A 16,746-nucleotide genomic window follows, 5' to 3' on the forward strand; every position below is an offset into this window, starting at 1 on the left:
TCAACTCTCTGGCTGCTCAAACCCTAGAGAAACCTGAGTTCTCTTCTCTTCTCTCCCATCTGGCTGGGCCCCCCAATCCCCAAACCGAGGGAGGCCCTGCCCTAGAGAGCGGCACCGGAACAGAGCTGCTGGCCCCCACCTACCACGCAGCCACAGCAGATGAACGTCCTGGAAGCCTGGGCCCCCTCCACCCCACGAGCTTCCCCAGCAGAGCTGTGCAGCACCGTCCACACTCACACCCCAGCCCCGCCTTGACCTCAAGACCACCAGGCACACGGGGGATCCATCAGGGGATCCACCGGGGACCCAAGCCTCAGTCTTCTGCCTCTGGTCGCCTGGTACCAGGTGGCCTGACCTCACGTGCCCGGCCCTGCCTCCTAAGGGCCCCAGAAACACACTAACTAGAAGGTTCCGGCCACGTCTCAGGCCCAGAGTGGCAGGCACTCGTCTGCACTCGGACCCATGATGGCAGGAGCCCCACGGCTCTCAGGGAAGGGGCTCCTCCCGAGAGGCAGCGTCCAGTGCAGTCTCAAGGCCGGCAGCACCCGAGCCCGAGGGAAGGGCAGGCAGAGGGGCCGCCGTGCCTTCTCTAGAGCCCTGAGACTATAGAGGACGTCTGGCCGTGCCCCCTGAGGTGGCCACAGCAGGGGTGCAGATGCCAGGCCCAGACCCCCGAGCCCACGGCCTTCCGGTGGAGGTGCCAACACAGGACTGCAGCCGAGCCCACCCATCAACGGCCCCTGCCAAGGCCCCCAGCTCACCTGGGAGAAGGCAGGCATGGCCACGCTGTAGGGCCTCTGCTTGAAAGGGCCGGCCGTCTGGGCGGGGAAGGCCCGGGATGATGTGCCGTAGTCGGGGGGCGGGAGCGCCAGGTCTTCCTTGTCCAGGAGGTTGCCCGTGCTGCTGCTCTTCCCCTGCTGCAGGCTGTGGGGACGTGGCGCAGGGCCGTCAGCTCGGGCCCCCCACCTCGCCGGGCCCCGCAAGGGAGGCGGAACGAGAGGCTGCTCTCTGGGGCCTGGGGTGCAGCCACGCCGCCCCGTGGGCCAGCCCCCTCCTAGGAGCGGGGTGTGAAGCGTGCAGGCGGGAGGGGAGCCGAGCCCTACGGCAGCCGCTCAGCCCCTTGCTGGCTCCGGCAGCGAGTCTCCTGCTTTCCCGAGGGCCAGAGGGACCTGGGGGGCTCACGGGGCCCCCACCCCGCCCCCCACAGCTGGCAGCGACCCCCGGGGCTCTCAGACGCCGCCCTCAGAGCACCTCCGCACCCCTGCACCCTAGGGCCTCAAAGGCGCAGCCCCTTCCCAGAGCTATGGGCCACCTGCCCCTGTCGGCATGCTCACCTCATGTGCAATCTGTCACCGCCGTCGCCGTCCAGGACCCGGGTATAGGAGAAGGGAAACCAGCCCCGCCTGGAAGAGCAGACCCTGTCAGAGTGTGCCAGGGCCTCTGCGTTCCGGCGCCAAGTCCCACCCATTCCCCGGCCTGGCTGCACCTGAGGGAACACGTGTGCACGCTCCAGGGAGACCAAGAGACCGCAGCACCCACGCGGGGCATGCATGCAGCTCGGAACTGCCCTGCTCCGGACGGGAGCCAGGCTGGGGGTGAGGGAAGGTGCCAGGACCCAAGCAGGGCTCTTACTTCTTCAACAAACAGGGCTGGTTTCCTGCCACGTGGCCCAGCTGGGCGGAGCCCCAACTGGCCACACAGAACCACGGCACCAACGTGAGAGGCTGCCTGGGGGAGGCAGGTGTGGTGTTGGGGATGCGGGTGCCCTGCCGGTGACCCCGCTCCTCAGAGCTGCCCCTCAAGGGTGGCGGCTGCCAGTGGGCCAGAGCCAGGCTCCGCGCAGCATCTTCCTCCCGGCTAAGGCAGGCTGCTTCTGCCCCAGGGCAGGGGTCTCTCACCCGGCGGACAGACGCATGCAGACAATGGTGGTGGCGGTGGAGTGGGGTGTGAAGCGTGCAGGTGGGACGGGACAGCCCCTGACCTGGGCGGGCCCTGGCTGAACAAGAGCCAGGCGTTGGCACAGCCTCTGGGCAACAGGCGTTCGATTAAGCCGTGACGGCGCGGCCCATCCGGCTCAAGGCCACTTCTAGAACCCCAGCGCGAGGGCTGCTCACATGCACGGAAAGGTTTTGGGGTGGAAGGCTGGCCTCTGCTGACTGGGAGGGCACACGTGGGATGATGGGCTAGGTCAGGGGATGTGGAAGTGAGGGACGGTGGGGGGCCCTCGGCTACATCTGTCCCTCCCAACAGAAGCGTGGGACCTGGACCATCAGTTCAAAGGAGGACCCAGAGCCCAGAGTCAGGACGTCTGAGGACCAGGTCATGAGGCCGACGTTCCCACTGCCCACACAGGACTCACATCTTGGTCTTCTCGCTCTCGCCATAGTGCCAACCATCACGGGCCTCAGGCACCAGCAGGGTGATGAAGTCGCCCTCCTTGAAGCTCAGTAGGGTGCTGTTGTCCCCAGCCGCGTGGGAGAAAATGGCCTTCACCCGCATGCGGCCATTGCGCTCCAGACCAGCTGCCATGGAGCTCGAGCGGGGCAGGGTCTTGTTCTCGGCTGCCGGGACGACAGGGCAGGTGTGAGGGGGATCTCTGCCCCGAGCGGGTAAGGGCACGGTCACCCTCCCGTCAGCTCAGCTGCCCGATGGTGAGCGGCTAGGAGGCCCCAGGTGGGCCTGGAGGTGGACTGTCCATCCTGATGGGCGACTACCAGGCCTCCAGGGCTGCGTGGCTCACACTGCGGAAGGGCCGGGAGCTGGGGTGCGTGTGGATTCAGCCTCTGACCTGCCACTCATCAGCAGGGGCAATTCTCTGGGCCTGAGCCTCAGCTTTCCCATCTGCTACTCAGGAGACCCTCACGGGCCGAGGCCACCGGTGGGGCTGCAGGAGGGAGAGTGCCGACCACGGCAGACGTAGGAGGGCGGGAACCTGTGCCACGGTCGGCAAAGCCCTCCCCAGCGTCATCCACCTGCTCCTGTCACCAGCTGAGCTGCTGGCGTCCCCACACTGCCCCGCCCTATCACGTTCACTTAATGGGGGAGCCTGGCCAAGCCCAAGGGTCCAGGAAGGCAATCTCAAAGGGGCCCCCGGGGTGCTGCACACAGGCATGCACACTTGCGAGCCTCTGGACCTCCCCAGCCTCCCCTCAGGTGTGATGTTACTACTACGGGCAGGGCCGGGGCCCCAGCGGAGCTCTTACTGGTGGCGTAGCTGTTCTTGGGGGCCACGCTCTTGCGCACAGGAAGCGTGTTGGAGTAGGAGTCGCTCAGCTTGCTCTGAGACTGCGGAGGAGATGTGGACTTGGGCTGGGCGGCCTTGCGGTCAGCCCAGGGGTTGTAGTCCTCGTTGTCGGGGCCTGAGACGCCATTCATGACCGGCGTGTTCTCCTGGGCAGACAACCGCTGTCGGGAAGAGGCGGCATGGGGGCGGTGTGGCAGGAGGGCCCGGCCCGGGTGAGGCCAGTGTGGAGAACCCCTTGCCCCCAGCAGGGGCGCACCCCAGCTGCTACGGGATGCCAACCGTTGGTGCCAAGGGGGGCCATCCCCCCACACCCCCATAAAGCTTTCCAGAGCAAGGACTTACCCCCACAAACGGGGCCAGCTCAGGGGGCACCGGCAGGGGCTTGGCCCCCGGAATGGGGTCTGAGATGACCAGGTTGGACTTGGAGGCCGACAGGCCGCTGGGGAGTATAGACCCATTGCTGCTGGCCATCTGCTGCATCAGCTGCACGGCGCGGTCTGGGATCTTGTTGGGGTCGGCACAGGCCTGCTGCCACAGCGGCAGCTTCTGTGCCAGCAGCTCCTTGCCCTGAAGTGGAGAAAGCCAAACAGGGTGGCAATGAGGGCCGGCCGCAGGCTCCTGTAGCCTGCCCGCAGGGCTGGGGGAGCCCAGGGCCTGCTGCCGACCTCACTGATGCAGCCCCCTGGCTCCCGCCTGGCACCCCGGGAGGGGCACACCTGGCTAGGGCTGCTCTTCACCAGGTGGGTACCTTACAGCCAGATGAGCCACCTGTAAGTCCCTGACCCCCGACCTAGGAAAGGGGCTGAGAAGATGCAGTGAGCTGTGCAGTCGAGGGACCCTCAGGAGTGAGATCAAACCAAGGCCTGATCAGGGCGGGCCTCCCCAGGGGCCCGAGGGAGCTGAAATGGACAGGTGCTCAAGTGGTCAGCCACGGAACAGAAAGGCCCTTTGTGGGCAAACCATGAGATACTAGGAAGAGCGCCACTTGGGCAGACTTGAGGGCCAGGAAACCTCGCAGGGACAGAGGAGACCGTGGGGAAGGGACAGAGCTGCCCAAAGCCCAGCTACGATCAGGGCACCACCCAGGGGCCCACAAGCCCAGCTGTCCCTCCAGTGTGCACCAGGGCCTGCCCAGGACACAGCTAGCCAGAAGAGCACAGGGCCTGACAAAGGATGAGGAAGCCACAGGCCTGACCGGGGCCCCAGGATGGGGGTGCAGCCGGAGTGAGACACCAGCCTGAGGTTCCCTGCAGCCCATTCAGGGGCCCTGTGTCCACGACACGGACACACTCAGGGCCTGGGGTGCAGCTGTGCCCTCCCCCTCTCCTGGCCCTCTGACCAAAGTGGGCTACCCTACCTGCAACAGGTGACACAACCCATGTTCCACTGCAGACCCCAGACCCCCCCCGGGTGGAACTGCCCCCCAGCTTGGGGCAGTCACGGTCTCCAGGACCTCGGAAGGGTCTGTCCAGCCCTCACTGTCTCTCCTCACTTATCTTCCCACTTTTTCCCCCCCCTATTTTTTGGCAGTGCTGCGCAGCATGAGGGATCTTAGTTCCCTGACCGGGGATTGAACCTGCACCCCCTGCAATGGAAGCGCCGTGTCTTAACCACTGGGCCGCCAGGGAAGTCTCTCTTCCCACTTCTTTTGACCTGTGTCTGGGGCAGGGAGGTGGCGCCCACATGGGGAAACTGGAGGTTGCTGGACAAACAGCCCTTTGGAGCAGGCTGTGGCCCCCTCTACCACCTGTTGGTTTAAACCAGGGGCCAACAAACAACCACCCGAGGGCTGGCTGCTCGTCTGTGAACAAGGTTTGAGTGCAACACAGCCACGTCCGTTGGTTTACCCATCTGTGGCCACTTCTCTGTGCAATAACCAGAACGAGATATTTACTAACTGGCTCCTGGTTGAGAGAAATAGCTGATGGGTCTGGGCTGGTGGTGAGAAAGCGGGTCAGCAGGGACCCTGTACTAACAGGGACAACCCAGGATCAGGGCGCCGCAGCCCAGGGCTCCCACCCTGATGACGGCCCTGTCGCTGTCGGGCCTGAACCCAGGCACAGGGAAATGCCGGGCGCCTGCTGCTGGGAATAGGCTGGGGTGGTGCTGCCTTCGTGCCCCGGTGCCCCAGCCCGGGGGGCTTGTGCCTCTTTGAAACCTACCAGGGGCCTGGCGTCCAGCTCCCTGGAAAGTTAGCTGTCGTGTCTCTCATACACATGATCAGGCCCCCCAGGAGACGGAGATGGTGGCATCCTGGAAAAGGACTGCTTTCCTGCCCTTCCTGCACGTATGGGCCTGCGCTCTCCCTGACCAGTCACGGGGCCCAGCCGCCAGAGGGCGCATATGCCTGCCACAGTATTGCCTGGGGCCGCGTGGGCGCTGCGGAGGCCCTGCTGGAGAACTGCAGCAAGTACCGCCCTGCTGCCAGTGAGCCCTCGGGGCACAGGGCCTGCCGGCAAAGCCGCACTCGGTGGGGTGGCCCGACCCCCAACCCTGCAAAGGACGTAAGTCCTGTCACCGTCCTTGCTTTGCACCTGTGGTGGCGGCAGGCCCTTGGGCAGGCCCAGGCAAGCAGGAGCCTCTCCGCGGAGGGAGGGCATCTGTCTCCTTGGCAGCTCCCGCCTGGGGACCAGAAGCTGAGTCACATCAAGCATGTGTATGAGGTGCTGACCCGCAGAAGCCCTTTATGGAAAAAGGACACAAACGAGGGCCTCCCCGGTTGGCTGAGCTGCCTAACCACACCTAACTCTCAGAACGTTCTGGAATGTTCCCGCAGACAGCTCTGACCCCACCCCAGCTCCTACCTGTGCACTACAGGAACAGAAGCCTCAGTGAAGCTACCTGTCCCTGCAGGGGAGGTGTGTCCTCTGGGTCTCGCTGGCCCCGGGGGCCTAAGCTGGCCTCTGTAGGGGTTCCCTGGCACTGCAGCCCCTCCCAAGGAGCTCGATCCCTGGAGGAGACCCTCTTAGCGGGCTGTTAGTGTGAGTGCTCTCAAAAACACAGCCCGCAGCTTCTAACGGGAGTCTTAAAGCATCTGCAGCTTTAACCTGGTAACTCTCCTTCCAGAACTCCCGCCCTGGGGAAATCCAAAACACATGGGATGTTCAGCACAATGTTCCTTCACAACAGCTCCAGGCTGGACGCGTCCCGGTGCTCCCGGGGGAAGCAGTCGTTTCGCCAACAAGGGCTCGGCCCCGCACAGAGTGAGCACCCACCTTGGAGTGGTAGGCGGCGGAGTTCTTGGCCACGGCACACTGCTTCTCCACCAGGAAGCAGAACCTCCTCCTCTCCTCAGTGAGAGCAGTCTTGTAGCCGTCGGACACGTAGCTCTCCAACTCCCCCTGCTTGTTGCCGATGGCATCGATGTACTGGGGGTGGGAGAGGGGATAGAAGAGGCAGATGAGCCAGCGATGGGACAGCGCGCGCTCACCTCCAGTTCTGGGTGGCCCCACGGAGGGGGAGCACACCTCCCGGCCGGCGCACTGGTGTGGGGCTTGGCCGTGTGACTCACCCTGGCCATGGGGCTGCCCTGCTGTGCCACTGCCCCCTGGTGCCCCAGCAGCCGTCCATGTGGGGACCATGCTGGCAGGTTGCTTGGTGAGGCTGGTGGCGGTGGTCACCTCCCTCGGACCCGGACTCCAAACCTAATAAAAGCCACCCTAATGCTCGGTAGACCAGGAAAGCTCAGCTGGCACTGTGCTGGAGAATGACTAATTCACACCCAGATCCCATGGGGTGGGCAGAGAACGCAGACACAGGAGACCCCGCTTGATACTGGGGCACCCCAGAACGTTCTCTGCAGGTTGGAAAGTTTCAGTAATAAAGTACCAGCAAGACTAGGGGCAGCTGTCCCAGGGGGGCCTGCAGGCCCCTCTCCACGTCTGGGTGTGGGTCTGCAGGGCCCAGCTTCCCGGGTGTGGGAGCCCTGCCAGCCCCTTCCTGTCTCCCCTCTCGCCCCTCCACGCTCCACACGGGGCACAGACTCCCCGCCCCAAGCTGGTGTCGCTGTCCTTTGGCCGGCCAGGGAGCAGCCTCTGCCCAATCAAGCCCCATCCCCGGCGGCGCGGGCAGGTCCAGGCCACGAGGGGGCGGCCTCCCCCGCCTGACTCGCCCGGCTCCTCCACCAGCTCTGACTCAGCGTGGGTGGGCGGTGCGGAGCCGGTGGGCGCAGTGCAGGCTGTTCCTGTCACCTCCCCTCCCCTCCCCTCCAGCGCGCTCAGCTGGAGGGCGAGGGCCTGCCTGCCGGGCGTGGGCCGTCCCCAGCGCTCTCACCAGTGCACAGCTCAGCTCAGTCAGCGTGAGTGAGCACACTACCCCAGGCAGGGCCTGCCCAGCGCCCTCACCAGGACTGGGACCCTGCTCCCCCCTCCAACGCCTGCAGATCACCCCGCCTTCAACACTGAACCCCCTCTCCTCGCCCTGGGAGGGCAGCCAAAATGGGCCAGTCCACTACCCCAGCCCTAAAGGAGCTGGCCCTGGTCCTCCTGAGCAGCTGCAGGGCCGCCACACCTCGGGGTGGGTGTGCCTGAGAAAGTCTGTGCAGGAGGAGAGAGGCCTCCAGGGCAGCCCTGCCTCCACTGCCGCGGCCCCCCACCCCAGCAGCCCGAGCAGCTCCAAGTGCTCTCCTCCGGGTTCTGAGACGCGTGTGCATCAGAGCCTGCAGCCCCTGCTCCTGCAGAACACCCCCTGCACTGTAGCTCCTCCAGGAAGTAGGGGAGCAAGTCTGCAGATTTGGGGTGCTACTGGGGGCCTGTGGAGGCCACCGTGGGCAAGGCTGTGCTGTGTGGGGAGGTCCCTTCAGATGCCGCCCACCAAGGGGGAGTGGCTCACACCCGAAGCCCTTATGCGGACAGGAAGCCTGGGGGCGGGAACACCCTCTGGACAGAAGGGCCTGGAAGGGGCAGGGCTCCCTCACAGAGAGGGGGACCCTGATGCACAACCCCGCTGCGCCTGCCCTATCACCTAAACAATACCCAATGCTAGACTGAAATCCCCCGGAGGGTCCCACGCCCGCTCTGCTCCGTGGCTGTCCTACCACGTCCAGGGGATGGTGGGACGTCAGCGTGGCCTTGCAGGCTTCAACCAGCCCTGAATAAAGACGCCTCCCTTGGCCTGTCCTGCCCATCCTTGCATACAGGGGCACATACAGGGGCTCGGCTGGGGTCCTGGGAGCCCCTTAAGGGGCAGCCTCAGGAAAAGTTGCTGCGAGGCTCCGGAAGGAGTTTGGCTTTTAACCCCAGGGCAAGCCCCAGCCGGCCAGCCCTTCACCGGGGTCACCACCTCCTACCCTCCCTGGGGGCTGCTCCAGTGCTGGCCAGGGGTGGGCGCGGGGTGAGCCAGGCATGTGGAGACCCCACGCCCAGGCAAGAGGGGCTGAGACACTGAGAGATCAGCACGGAGCCTCATGCAGGAAGGCCCAAGGGAAACCTCCCACTGTACCCTAATTCGGGACTTTGGGGAGGGCAAGGCACCTCCTCCAGCGGTTACCCCAGGACAGCAGCGTAAACTGGGACGTGGGCCCCCAGGGTCCGCCCGCCCTGAGCCCACTGCTGAGGACGGCTCCTCCTCGTGCCGGCCCGGTGTCCCCGTCCGTCCTGCCGACGGTTTCTGGGTTTTCAGGCTGCGGTAACATCTTTCACCTCAACGCTCCCAACTCCCTGGAGGGGAGAGAAACCAGCTCTGGACGAGATGACGCGGGGCACTGGCCTCATTAGCTGCCTGGCAGCCTCCCGTGCCGAGGGAGGGAGTGGTGGTTTATTTTTAAGATTTCCATTTATTCAAACGAGCCCCAAGAATGGCCAGGAGCAGCGCAGGTCTCAGGCAGGGAACCTGGGGCTACGAGAGCCACCCAGTGTCTTCCCAGGGACCACAGGTGCCTGGGATGGGGCAGGAGAGATGTCGAGCTACACCGGCCAGGAGGGCCAGCCCAGGCGGGGGCCACAAGGACCTGGAGAGCCGACCCTTCCTCCACGGTCCCCACACCAATCATCTGGCTTGGGCAGAGAGCTACCCGGCCAGGACACTGGCTGCCACTTCTGTCAAGGAACGACGGCAGGCCCTCCTGACCTCCTTTCCCAGGACGCTGCCTCCTTGTGGAGAGAGGCCACCACTTCACGGGCAGATCCTAGAAATCGAGGCCAAGTGAGGAGCTTCACCCTCGAACGGGCGGAGGAGGAGGACACACACCCCCGCCCCGCCCCCCGCTGCAGCCTCCAGGCCAAGCTGGCTGCTGGCCGCTGTCGGCAGGGACACTCCCCAAATGTGCAGGAGTGGCCGCGCTCTCTGGGACGTGCAGAGGACAGAACGTGCCTGACCCTACAGCTCTGATGACTTAGCAACAGGCCCCAGAAAACGCCCCAAGCCGGTCCCTGCCACGGGCAGGCACCGTGGCCAGGCTCCTGGCGGCCTGCATCCTCCCTGCCCCCACCTTCCCCTGCTCCTTGCTTAGCGGGTGCTATGGAGACCACACTATAGAAACACCCAGCTGAAAGCATTTAAGACCCACAGAACGCTCCCACTTAGTCACCCTGGGCTGAACAGCCCTGTAATCCGAGAAGACAAAAGTGATCAGAACACACGTCTCCTCTCCTCCGTGGAGCAAGCCAGTGACTCAGAGCGGGGGAGGGGCATTCTAGAAAACACCCGAGGCTTTGGTTTCCCTCACCGGATAGGCCATCGTGGCTTTCCCACGTTTCTCAAAACCCCAACGCTGCCCCTAACCACTGCAGCTGGTGAATGACAGCGGAATCCTTGGGCCTCAGCTGTCACCACTAGTAACCATTACTCCAAGGAGACAAGGAGGGGACCCGATTAGCTGCGATGTACAGGAAGGTACAGCCAGAATCTGCTGCCCCCAAGCTGCATTCATTCAGCCACTGGGCACCTTCTGGGGGCAGCCCTGCTGACCGGGCCCGTGCCCACTCCCTGGTCTGATGCACCTGGCACCCAGGCCAAGAATAGGGAGGACAGCCTGGGTCAGTGGGTGAAGCTTGGTGAGGGCTGTGGCAGCGGTTCAGTGGATTGTTGGAGGACCCTTAAAAATCTCATTTAAACACAAGAGCTCAGAGCAAGGCTCGGGAGAGGGCAACTGCGCCCTCCTGCCCATGGTCCTGCAGATGCAACAGCTAGCAGGCAGCTCTGCGGGGAATGTGCTGTGCGCACACCCTTAGGCAGAAAGTGCAGTGCCTCTTGCAAGCATCAGGGACCCATGGGCCCCGGGCTTCCTAATTTCCTGAGAAAGGGCCCACAGCCATCACTAGATTGGGGGGTGGGGTGGGGTGGTGGTGGTGGTCCGTGACCAAACAGATCCCACTGCCCACGCCCTGCGCAGCACACTCACACGCTGGCGTGTCCAGAAAGGATGTGCTGGGAGGGGTGCGCCCATGGGCATCCCCATGCCCAGACCCCAGGAGAGAACATGGGGCCACTTCTGTCCACACCAGTGGGCTGGACATGCTGACAAAGGCTTGCGGTCCAAGGAGACGGGGTCTCAGCAATCTGTGAGCACGCTGAGCCGAGGCCTCGGGTGGCCACCAGGGAGCGCGCCAAGCCTCCAGGACCCACGCCTTCCAGGTCTGGGGTCTACTCTGCTGCCCTGGGACCTGGAGGAGGATGGAGCCCGGGCTCCTGTGCCCACCTTGCTGGGTGGTCCCTGCCAAGTCTCTGGACCCTTTGGGTCTCAGTTTCCTCAGGGGCTGAGCCAGATCGTCAGCACCCGACATGGCAGCCCCTGCCTCACATGATCTTGGAGGTTCTGCAGGTACAAAATTCACATCCAGCTTCAAAGACTCAGCAGAAAAACAGGAACGCAGAACACCTCACTAGTATCTGTTACAATGATTGCGTGTCTAAATAACACTCTAGACATGTGCCGCTAAATAAACACTTCACCTGTTTCTTCTCACTGTTCTACATGCCCACCTCTCAGGGTGAAAAGACAGGTGCCGTGTGCCCGGTGCTGCCCCCGAGAGCCCTCCCAGCTCTGACAGCATAAGATGCTCCCGATTTCCCACGGTGCTATCCAAGTAGGCAGCCCAGTCTGGAGGGGGAATTGTGTGGCTTGATCTGGTGAATTGGGGGTAGGTCTGGGAGGGACCAAGGGAAGGGAAAGAGTCCCCCAGAGGACTGAGAATCCTGATACTATCTGTGGACACAGAAGCCCTAAGAGGACGCAGTGGCTTCTGGCTTCTCAGTTGTTCTTTTCCAGGAAGACCCCTAACTGCTTATACCCCAAGGAAAGAAGATGTCCCACTGCTGGGATGCGGTGCCTTGTCCACAGACCGCCTTTCACACTGAAGAGCTTTTTAAAATGAGAACAGCAGATGCATAAGGGGCTTAAACCACGGCCATCAAACTCCACGGGTTAACAGGAGCAGCCTCTGCCATTATCTTTTTTGAAGATCTAAATTATGGTTATTTTGTTTTTGCTTTATTACACATCCCTTGAAATAGAACAAATCTCTCTCTCCCCTTTCTCAGAGGGCAATCTGGAGGCGCCTTCCGGAACAAGGGAGCCCAGCGAGGGGGAGCCAACTGCAGGAACCGCCTGCTTTACTCAGCACAGGCCCCGGCAACAGCCACACCCCACACCCAGAACACTCGAGGCCCCACTCTCTGCGTCTCAGAGAGGGAACGGGGAAGATGGATCAGGGCAGAGGAGGGGGCCCCTGGCAACCTAAGCCCCAGCTGGGTGGGTGGGCCCTCTGCCGTCCCAGCAGCAGAAGCCTGCCTTGGGGCTGTCAGCAGCTCCAAGTGCTGGGCTGCTGAGAGCCTGGCACTGGGCCGGCAGGGACCACCCAGGGCCCTGGCCCTCTGCGCTCGGGCAGAAGGTTTGGCCCACACTGGGGGTGACCCCGCCCCACACCCACGCCCATCCATCTGCCTCCAGCCTTCTCTTCCTGGGCTCTCCCCTCTGCTGCAGTCTTGGCGGCCCCTCCCCACAGAGCTCAGAGCCTACACAAGGGGTGGACAGGGCACACTGCCTCCCCGTGGCCCCCACCGGCCGGCCACACACCAACGCGAATCCCAAAGGCACAGATGACTGCTGGGTTTTCTAACAGTCATGGTGTCCCTTGGAGGACGAGGACTCCTGCCTAATCAGAGCTGGGCTGGGGGTGGGGCCAAAGGAAACAGAAACGGGAGAAATCCTTGGCCAAGCCCCTCCGGATCTATAAGGGGATCGTGCACCCAGAGCCTGACCAACTCCACCCAGCACTGCTTCCCAAAGTGCTTCATCCGGGATGGCTCTCGGCACCAGTCCCACCCCAGCCCGGACCCTTCCGTCAGAAGCCCTGGAGACCGCCAGCCAGCCAGGGGCCGGCTGTCCATCAGAATCACCCCGAAGCTTTGAGAACCTGACAGGCTAAAGTACAACCACGCACCCGCATGCCTGGGGAGGGGGACCCTGGGCCAGAGACAGGGCGCCAGACGAGGCCTGTGACCACGCCCTGTCAGACACACGGTACGTCCTCCACTGACTGTCCCCTGTAGCCGCCTCCACAGAGATGGGCGCTTCGGTCAGTGTCTGGTCCGGCGAGCACGGCAATGACCAGAGGTGCAGGGCGTGACCTCAGCCGTGTGGGCAGTACTTGGTGTGCTCCCTACTTCTAGAAAAAACCCTCTGTCCTAGTTTGTGCCCCAAATGCCTCTAAGTGCCTGTTCCCTGACCTATAATTAAAATCAATTCTCTCGCTGGAAATCCCAAAACACAGTCTCAATTATCAGCAGTTCACGAAACTGGCCCAGTCCCACTCACAGGGAGTCCATCCCAGACGGACTGACAGACAGACAGACACGCTCATGGGGGACAAGGCTCCGCCCCATTCAGGAGCTGAGGTGCCTCGGGGGAGGTGTGTAGGTGCTCCAAGGGTCAACCCCTGCCTGGAGGGTGCTCGGGGGCCTCTCTACCCTCCCTGGCGAGCATCCTGCCCACACTGAGCTCCAGTCAGGGAGGGAAAACACATGGACCAGGGGCGCCAAAAGGCTCACAGGTGACCCCAGGGATTGACCCAAGGAAGTCCACCCATCCTGGGACCACTGAGTCAGCCCACACCTGCATCCACTTGTGGGAGCCCTGGGCAGCATATCCATACCTAGAAAACAGAGCTGCATGGGCTTCGTCGGTCTGGGGTCCCACCTCCTCTACCAAGAGGCGCTGCAGCTCACGTCAGCACAGGGGCTTCTGTGGCTCGGGGATGCCCAGGTGTGGCCCCTGTGCCAGCTGTGGGGCCCAGGCCCACACCCACCTACACATACTGCCCACTGGGCTACATGTGACCCAGGCCCCGGTGAAGGTCCCCAGAGTGGAGACCCTGGGGATACAGAGGGGGCTTCAAGAGAGCGGGGGGGGGCACCGGTGCCTGGGGTCCTTCCCCACCTCCCCAGGGGCCCAAACAGTCTGGAATCCTGCCCCCACTTGGTGACAGCGTGCAAACACATCTGCTTGGAGTAAGCAGGTCTAGTGGCCAGGATGTCCTGTGGGTCCAGGTGAGGCCAAGCTCTCCAGGGCAGGGCCATGAACTACAGTCTGGACGGACAGAGCTGCCCCCACGGCTGATACGCTACAGGAGTGGACTGCGTGTGAGCTGGGGTGTCGGCCGTTCTACGAAATGGAGACAGGGAGAACAGAGTCCTGTTCTTCCTCAGGAAAAGAGTGTCTTGGGCTTCCCTGGTGGCACAGTGGTTAAGAACCCGCCTGCCAATGCAGGGGACATGGGTTCGATCCCTGGCCCGGGAAGATCCCACATACCGTGGAGCAACTAAGCTTGTGCGCCACAACTACTGAGCCTGAGCTCTAAAGCCTGCAAGCCACAACTACTGAGCCCAAGTGCCACAACTACCGAAGCCTGTGCGCCTAGAGCCCATGCTCCACAACAAGAGAAGCCACCGCAATGAGAAGCCCACGCACCGCAACGAAGAGTAGTCCCCACTCGCCACAACTAGAGAAAGCCTGGGTGCAGCAACGAAGACCCAACACAGCCAAAAATAAATTAAAAAAAAAAAAGAGTGTCTTAAACAGACCATTTCCTGTGACTAGCAGGACCTCAGGCAAGGCGAGGGGCAGGGCCGGCTCAACACACCTGCCCTGCCCAGGCATTTCCTCTAGGGGAAACAGTGGGGAGGGGAGGGGCTGTCACACCAAAAGGTGCCTAAGGCCCTCCCAGCCCCCAGCAGCCACACCTCAAAGGAGACATCAGGTCCTGGCTCCTGGCCAGGTCTGCAAAGGTTCCAAGAACCAGAAGGAACAGACCCAGGTGCCAAAGGACCCTCACATGCCCAGGTGGGCTGGGCACCTCCACAAGGCCACCAGGTAGGCCAGAACTGTCCACGGGACAGGTGGCCAGCATACCTTCCACGGTCTCACAGCACACTGGGCACCCACCCCCTCCGGCACAGACGCGGGATGAGGGACTCTGAGCGTGCCCCAGCCTGGCCTCTCAGGTTCAGCGCCACCAGGGAACAAAAAACGCACTGGCTGGACTGTCGCTGGAAAGACAACCACAACCGGAATAACATCACATGCCACCTATCACCGCGTCAGCAGCCTGGGCTGGACGGCGAGAGGGACAGTGTGGAACACAGCCCCCAGCCCTCCCTGGGAGGAACTCGATTACTGGGGGAGAACCGCTGCAGTAACACCCTCAGGAGGCCAAGGGGCAGGTAGAGAGGGGGTTGGGGTGGGTCTGGGAAAGACAAGGGAAACCGAGGAAGTGCACAGAACGGGGAGGGGTGACCTCGCTTTGCTCAGGCCCCAGGGCCCTTCCCGCTCTGAGATGGGAGGAAGGCCGAGGTACATCCCTCCGAAGCGGGGAAACCGAGAGAGGACATGGAGCTCACCGTGACCACACGGCCAGTGCACACGGGGCACAGCTGGGATCCAAACCCAACGGCCAGGGCCTCATGGCTATGCCCAGGCGGTGACAGGCCACAGCGGGGTGAAGAGGAGGCCCCTGAGAGAGAGCCTCAGGGCAGATACCCGGAGGGGACTGGGCCTCAGCGGGGGCAGCAGGGCTGTGCTGAGGATACAGGGAAGAGGGGAGCCTCAGTTGTGGGGTGACCCTTGGACATGGGAAGAAAGGTCAGCACTGGATGTCTCCCAGGTCCCAGGAGGCCAGGCTGGACATGGCCGGCCTCACCAAGCTGGGGAACTGCTGGGAGGCCCCCCCCAAGGAGAGAACCACCACCCAACTGCCCATACGGAAAGACTAAGGTTTGCAGAGCCTGTGCTGTGTCCCCCTGGTCCTGCGTGGCTGGGGGAGCAGATCCCACCCTCTCGGCCCTGCAGGCCCAGACTCCAGAGTGGAGCAGTCAGGGCTCTCCAGAAGAGAGAGGTCTTGCAGTGGGTGGCAGGGGCTCTGGGGCAAGGGGAGTGGGCCACTGGGAACCACAGGCAGCAGAGCCACGATGACCCAGGCCTGTGTGGCTCCGAGTCACGTAGGAGTGAACACCATGGATGACGCCAGCCCACACGCGCTGACGTCTGCCCGGCCTGTCCTCTCCCAGCCACAGGATGCACCGGCTGGGACACGGTCCCTTCTGACGGCTCTCAGCAAGCTCGTCACAGCAGCACCAGCTCGTCCAGGGAGAGGGCCTCGGCACAGGACGGAGCCTCCAAGTCCGTGGCCGTAAAGGGGAACGAAGCACGGGTACGTGATGATAAAAAGGAACGAAGCACTGACACACACAGCGTGGACGAACCTCAGAAACGTCACGCCGAGGGCAAGAAGCCAGACGCAGGTCACTTGCCGTCTGATCCCGGTCATGCCGCCGGGGGGCAGGAAGGGACCGGTGAAGACGGGCTTTCTTTCTGGGGCCGTGACAACATTCTAAAATGGACTGTGGTGACAGTTACACAACGCTATACGAACGTACTCAAAATCAAACGGGTGAGTTATATGGTATGTGAATTACCTCTCGATAAAGCTGTCACCAAAAAAAAAGCACCTTAAGGAGCGGGGAGTGCACAGGCTGAACCCCTGGAAAGCCAGCCTCCTGTCCCTGTCACCAGGCCTCCAAACCAGTCCCCAGGGTTCCCTCAGATAAGGCTCTGAGGAGGCCACTGCCCTCCCAGGCAGCGGGTCAAGGTTTTCAGGAAACAAAATGGCAAAACACGTCAAGGATGGGACAGAACAGAAAAACGGACACACACCAGTGCAGGTGTCTTTCCAGCCCCGACCGCATGACACTCTCCCAGGAGCACATCCCGGGCGGGGGTGACTCGGGAGGGTTCCCTGCAGCAGCGCTCTCGCGGCGGGGAGGGGAGGCCTCGAGGTGGTGACGGATTACAGACGGTCTTTTGAGACGATGGTCACGAGACTGTGGATGTGGGGAAACGCGTCTGACTTGGGGAAGGGATGCTAGAGAGAGGCGGGAGTTGAGTCACTGCGACTACATGAGGAACACACCTGAGTAAGGGGCTGCAGGAGACTGGCGGCTGCTTCCCACACGGCAGGTTGTGGTTCTCAGCTGCCGCTGCGCCCCCCCCCCCATCCTCTCCACTGGGT

General features: G+C 62.9%; 1 protein-coding gene across 5 annotated transcripts in view; it reads right to left on the minus strand.

Annotated features, from left to right (window-relative positions):
• BAIAP2 (BAR/IMD domain containing adaptor protein 2) overlaps positions 1 to 16,746 on the minus strand; it is a 71,533-nt gene that overhangs the window by 10,982 nt on the left and 43,805 nt on the right. For 3 of the 5 annotated variants that reach the window (XM_079903594.1, XM_079903596.1, XM_079903595.1), the window contains exons 7-12: positions 6,460 to 6,612; positions 3,587 to 3,811; positions 3,204 to 3,405; positions 2,360 to 2,561; positions 1,335 to 1,403; positions 762 to 924 (exon numbers count right to left, since the gene is read on the minus strand). In XM_079903594.1, the coding sequence (XP_079759720.1) occupies positions 762 to 924; positions 1,335 to 1,403; positions 2,360 to 2,561; positions 3,204 to 3,405; positions 3,587 to 3,811; positions 6,460 to 6,612 (1,014 nt within the window). Of the gene's footprint in view, positions 1 to 761; positions 925 to 1,334; positions 1,404 to 1,632; positions 1,729 to 2,359; positions 2,562 to 3,203; positions 3,406 to 3,586; positions 3,812 to 6,459; positions 6,613 to 16,746 lie in introns of all 5 variants that reach the window. The other 2 variants (XM_079903592.1, XM_079903593.1) reach the window with 1 other exon arrangement.

The sequence above is a fragment of the Stenella coeruleoalba genome, assembly GCF_951394435.1.
Source record: "Stenella coeruleoalba genome assembly, chromosome: 19".
In the NCBI taxonomy this organism is placed as follows: domain Eukaryota; kingdom Metazoa; phylum Chordata; class Mammalia; order Artiodactyla; family Delphinidae; genus Stenella; species Stenella coeruleoalba.